Source organism: Thamnophis sirtalis, unplaced genomic scaffold (genome assembly GCF_051295495.1).
Source record: "Thamnophis sirtalis isolate CommonGarterSnake01/CBP01778 unplaced genomic scaffold, rThaSir2_p1.2 scaffold_4, whole genome shotgun sequence".
Classification (NCBI taxonomy): domain Eukaryota; kingdom Metazoa; phylum Chordata; class Lepidosauria; order Squamata; family Natricidae; genus Thamnophis; species Thamnophis sirtalis.
In genome coordinates, this window is record NW_028261384.1 from 126,389,838 (window position 1) to 126,395,837 (window position 6,000).

At 37.9% G+C, this 6,000-nt stretch overlaps 1 protein-coding gene across 1 annotated transcript; it reads left to right on the forward strand.

Moving 5' to 3' along the window:
- Positions 1 to 4,845: 4,845 nt before the first annotated feature.
- On the forward strand, positions 4,846 to 5,766 carry LOC148046423 (olfactory receptor 5M5-like). Its single transcript, XM_087712026.1, has one exon. The coding sequence runs from the start codon at positions 4,846 to 4,848 to the stop codon at positions 5,764 to 5,766; it is 921 nt and encodes a 306-aa protein (XP_087568152.1).
- Positions 5,767 to 6,000: the final 234 nt, after the last annotated feature.

Genomic DNA, 6,000 nt, shown 5'->3' on the forward strand with positions numbered 1-6,000 from the left:
TTAAGACTTTCTCTCTTTTTCTCTTTTCAACATTCTATTGAATTTTTTCTAAGAACTTTTCTCCTTAATTTTGGAATATAAAGAGGGGAGTAAAAGCAGAGGAAAAAAAGTAACTGCCACTTAGAGGCTTGGAGGTTTGGAAACATTGTTTTTCTTGTTTTCATTGAACATTTGATCTACATTTCAAGGTTTCTGAGCTTGTTTATTGAAAATGAAAGTGGGAAGAGCACAGACTGTGTATACAGGTGCTCCTCTGGGGTACTATCAATAGCTGGATTGGAGTGAAAAGAAAGCCTTGACTTGAAAGAATACAGTGAACTAGTTTGGAATTTAATAAAAAAGCTTTGGAAGATATAGTGGCAGTGTTTATTATCTGGAGGAATGGTGCAACATGAAAAAGAAAAGGAAGTAACATTACAAATGATTATGCAAGAAATTCAAAAAATACAAATAAGAATAGAGAGGAAAATGGAAAATATTGAACAAAGAACGGAAAAGTAGTTGAAAAATTGAGAATATTTACTAAATGATGATAAAATTTGTGGGTAGAGTTCAAAAAATTGAAGAAAAAGATGAACAAAGATACAGAAATTTGGTGATATTGACAGCAGATTGAGGATGGTTGAAAAAGTCAGGAGTGGAATATTGAAATAGGAGTTTGACAGATTGGAACTTTACCCCAGACTCCAAAACAAAGAAGAAGAAGTGGGGAAAAATTAGGCAGAAATGATGAGAGAAATTTTGGCAGAAGCATCAGTGATAGCCAAAGAGAAGTTGATGGAAGGAACGGATGGAAGGTTTTGAATCTTTATAAGATATGCAATGAAAAGTTGCCAAGAAAAGTCCATATAAGATCTACCAAGAAAGCAATTAGAACATAAATACTACAAATGGCAAGAGATATAAGATGGCACTACTTTTGGAAGGGTGCAGGATGATGTAATGAAATGTTATAATAAAAATTAATTTAAATTTTGTTAAATTTAGAATAATAGATAGATAGATTAAATATAGATATAGATATAGATATAGATATAGATATAGATATAGATATAGATATAGATATAGATAGAGATAGAGATAGAGATAGAGATAGAGATAGAGATAGAGATAGAGATAGATATAGATATAGATATAGATATAGATATAGATATAGATATAGATATAGATATAGATATATTTTCATGTGTGTAGGTATGCTGATCTTATTGTATTTGGGTCTTTCCCCATGTAAGATTGAGATTGTTTTGGCAACGTTTCGGCGAGGTGTCACTCACCATCCTGAGGCTGAGGATGGTGAGTGAGACCTCGCTGAAATGTTGCCAAGACAATCTCAATATTACATGTGAATGACCCGAATACAACAAGATCAGCATATATATCGATCTCCATGCTACATGGAGATCTATCAATGAGGAGGGGGGCCTTGCATTTCTGATGGTTGTCTGGAATATGTCGTTGGCATCTGCTTTCTCCGCTCTCTGCCGTGGCTTCCAAGACTCTTGACAGAGTGGACGTAGTCTTGCAGTCTGCATAGCTGGTGGTTTTAGTGGTGTTATGGCTGGAAACTTGCTCCTGAAGACTCTTGCAATGTGCCCCTTGCGATCGCAGCATTGGCAGATTGCGTCCCAGAAACATCATTGCTTTCAGAGGTCTTGCTCTTCAGTCTCACGATGCACCTCGGCTGTTCTGTGTGTGCTCTTGGGGCTATTTTGCCTTTGCAATGTTTCGGTCAACTTGGTCGAGGACTCTCTGGTCTCATCTAAGGCTATTTGCAGCATGAGATTGGTTTTTACCAGCAATCTTCTTTGCAGGCCGATGTTTTGAATGCCACAAATAATTCTGTCCAACAACAGTTCATCTAAGTCTCAAAACTCGCAATATGCTATGGCTTTGGGAAACGTGGCAACATATTGGTTGATCGTTTCACCTTCCTTTTGGTTACAGAGGTTGAATTTGTGCCTCTGCACATACTGGTATTTCGATGGTTTGGGTGCGTAGTGCATCCTCAATGTATGCTGAAGCACCACCAAGCTACTGTCTGTACCGGCGCTGGTTCGCACAGGTCCTTGGTGGTGTCTAATACTTTTCCACCAGAGTAGCTGAGGAACATGGCTCTCTTGTAGTTCTCAGAGAGACCAAGAAGGTCATTAGCTTTCAGGAAACATTCGAACCTCATCATATAGAAGTCCCAGTGCTCGGTGCCTGGGTCGTATGGAGCTGGTGGGTCATGCACTGTCATCTGGTCCAGTGAAGGCAATTTTGAATTTGCCGCTTAAAGATGGCCACTCGATGCAGCGCTTAGCTCCAGCTGGATTGTTTTGCTGGATTGTCAGTCAGCTCTTTTTGTGCCTAGTTGCCTCTTATCCCACCTTTAACGCCAGTGTTAGATCAGGTGAATGGAAGAGGCAGACTCAAGCTAACAGTAAGAACAACTCTTTATTAGTGCAAACTAGGTACAATCCAACAGCCTTCTGTTTGACAGCATTCCCCTTTATAGGGTGCGGTCAAATGTCTTAGATAATCTCTATTCAATATTTTCCTGCTGGATTGGAGGACCTTAGTGGAACCTACCATACTGGCTGTACGTAAAAAAACCCACGCAACCTTTCTTGGGTTTGAAAATGGACATAGACAGAGCTTGTTGGCTATTCATTATTTTACCTCTGATATATTCAAATAATGTTCTGTCATTGATTAGGTTTTTAAGAAATCCAAGAGGTCAAGATGAGGAGCAACAAAGCAGGGAAAAATGTAGTGGAAATGACCAAAGGGACAAGAAAATTTTCATTGGGATCCTGCTCACATAGCAATTTTCTTTCAACATTAATTTTGAAGAGAAAGAAAAGCAAAAAAAGTTTTGTATTCCCAATGGTATTATGCAGAATCCCTTACTGATCTGTATGTGTTCACACATTGTAATAATTTCAAGACTTCTCCAGAGAGTGTATTATTCTCCTAAGGGAATTTAGATACTCTTAGCAGTCATGAATGTTGAGCTCCTGCCCAAAGAACTCTTTCAGGTTTTACTGAAAAACCTTCAGTGAGAGTTTCTGTGGGGTCTTTCAAGGGACAAGCACCAGTTCCAGAACACATGCACAATATCTGGCTTTCATAAAATGCAAATGGATCATCGTACTGCACATTTTAGTAGCAGCAGACAACACACTTGGCTCATTTATTGATGGATGAGGAACATCTTGAGAAGCAGAAAGGTAAAATTCTTTTCTGCCATTAGAGAAAACAGATAATCTGCAGCTCTGGAAATCCTTGGTCATCTGTAGTCCACATATTAACTATATCCAGCTTTGATTACATCCTAGTCCAAGGAAGGTAACGTAGATCTGATGAGATCATCTTTGTTTTCCTGGAAAATCAATCTCTGTGTCAGTAGACTAAATTAAGTTTAATATGGGAATGTTCTAACTTCTTTTTTTCAAATACAACTGAACTTCCTTGATTTTTCACTTGAAGATGTTTAGCTTCTCATCCAAGAAGCTTCTTCACCTCTGACATGATAGTGGGGAATAGAAAGATTTATATTCCTTGGAGACAGGAGGTTCTTTTAGAGGGTCCTTTGGATGTTTATTTGTGTCCACAGGAATTGAGAACACTACTCATAGATAAACCTCTTAGATCTTCTCTAAAAGGATGCAGATTACCAGCTGTCTGCAAGGAATGTAATTCCTTCCATTCCCCACTATCCTGCCAGAGCTGAAGAAGCTTCTCAGTTTAGAAGCAAAATGTCTTCAAAAGAAAAAAAGGAGAAAGTCCAGTTGCCTCCTGAAAAGGCAGCTTTGGGAGAACCTTGACCTGGATGACTGAGAATCGCTACCGATTTTTTGCTTTTTAAAATATTACTGAAAATAGACACAATATTTGAGATATCTATTCAAATACCGTACTCACATCTATATTTCCTTATTTTGGTGGCCATCAATGAATTGAAAATCATGAATAAATGTGCGAAAAATATATATTTTCCTGCAGGGAATTTTTTTTGAAGCTGTGCTATTTTTTTTTTTTTTGCAGAATTACCTAACTGTATCAAACATTTTCAATCTTTTTAGTCTGCAGTGCTACAGAAGAAATAACTGAATGTATTACTACCATCCCTGAAAAAGTTCATAAAATTTTATTTAAATCCATGGCTAAAAGTAGCTAAATAATCAAAGTCAATTGCTCCTGTTTTGTTTGCTTTGTCAGTCAAATAGGACTGCAATAACTGAAAAAATTCTTAACATGAGATCAAGTATTTGGATTTTCTGAGAAGAACTCCCCCCTCATAAAAGCTACAGTTGGCAAAAAAACAAAAAAAGAAAAGAAAGACAGAGAGAGAGAGAGAGAGAGAGAGGGAGAGAGAGAGATTTCACCCCAAATAGGTTATTTAGATTCTCTAAATTCTCATTAAAATTATATCTAGAGAAAAATTACTTTGATTAAGATATAGGAATAAAGATCAGATATTTAGATTTTCTGAGAAGACCCCCCCCCTAAAAGCTACAGTTGACAAATAAGGAGAGAGATTTCACCCCAAATAAATTATTTAAATTCTCCAAATTCTCATTAAAATTATATCTAGAGAAAAATTATTTTGATTAAGATAAAGGAAAATTGAAAATAAGACCCGGATAATTTTTTTTTTACCTGATAGTAATTTTGATGTTCCCTGCATCAAAGCAAACTCATCTTCAAATGTTGATAATATGATTTCCTGGAATAATTCCTGATATGAGGAATGGCTGTTGGTTGTCATGGCTGTGTTTTGGTGTAATTCCAAGTTTTAAAAATAATAGTCAGTTTAATGGTCCCTCATTCTTTTTCCTTCTCCTCAGACAGGAGGCCATGACAGAAGCTACGAACTTCACCTCTGTCAAGGAATTCATCTTGCTGGGACTCACCAGCCAGAGAAAAATCCAACTTCTCCTCTTTGGGATCATTCTCATCATCTACTTGCTTACAGTTTTGGGGAACGTGCTAATCATCTTATTGGTGCAGGCAGATGTAAAACTCCAGACACCCATGTATTATTTTCTTTCCCAACTTGCAGGGGTAGATATCTGCTATGTCACCAGCACCATGCCTCTCATATTGACTCAGCTCCTGGCTGGAGATGGAGCCATTTCTTTAGCATTCTGCATGATCCAGATGTACATCGCCTTGGCCACAGGTATTGTTGAGGCTCTCCTGTTGGGGGTGATGGCCTATGACCGCTACCTGGCCATCTGCCGCCCATTACTTTACCCTGTTCTCATGAGCAAACAGTGCCAGTTGCAGTTCACTTTAGCTTGCTGGATCACTGCTCATTTGATCTGTGTGATTTGTATTGTCTGTGCCGTTTGCCAAAACTATTGTGGTCCCAATCTGATCAATCACTTCATATGTGAATTGCCGATGGTGTTGAGACTTGCTTGTAGTGATACAAGTATTATTGAGGACTTCATTTTTGGTATAGGCTCATTTGTCCTTCTGGGTCCCCTTACTTTTATATTGACCTCCTATGGATTTATTCTTCACTCTGTGTTACGAATGAAATCAGGTGTGGGGAGAGTTAAGGCATTCTCTACCTGTGTCTCCCATCTCCTTGTAGTCTCCTTATTTTATGGCCCTTCTGTCTGCGTGTATCTGCTTTCAAAGACTGATTCAGCATCTAATCGTGATAAACAAATTGCAGTCTCTTACGTTGTGATCACACCTCTTCTCAACTCTATCATTTATACTCTGCGAAACAAGGACATTCATAGGGCAGTAGCCAAGATTTTGTAAAGAAGGATATTTAAACAAAACTATTACATTTTGTGTCAAGTTTGATCAACTTTTTTTGTTTAAAAAAAAAAAGCCAAGATGGTCTAACAGTGGATGATTGTGAGTATTGCTCTGTAATAACTTGAAAGTCTGTGTTTGTCAACCTTGAAATCACCTCCGTTCTGTGGATGATCTCTCTCTCTCAGCCGAGTCTTTATTCAGTAAATGTGTTGAGATGTTGTAACCTCTAAGTGT

Coding starts and splice junctions, on each gene's coding strand:
- LOC148046423 (XM_087712026.1), top strand. CDS start 4,846: ATGACAGAAGCTACGAACTTCACCTCTGTCAAGGAATTCATCTTGCTG.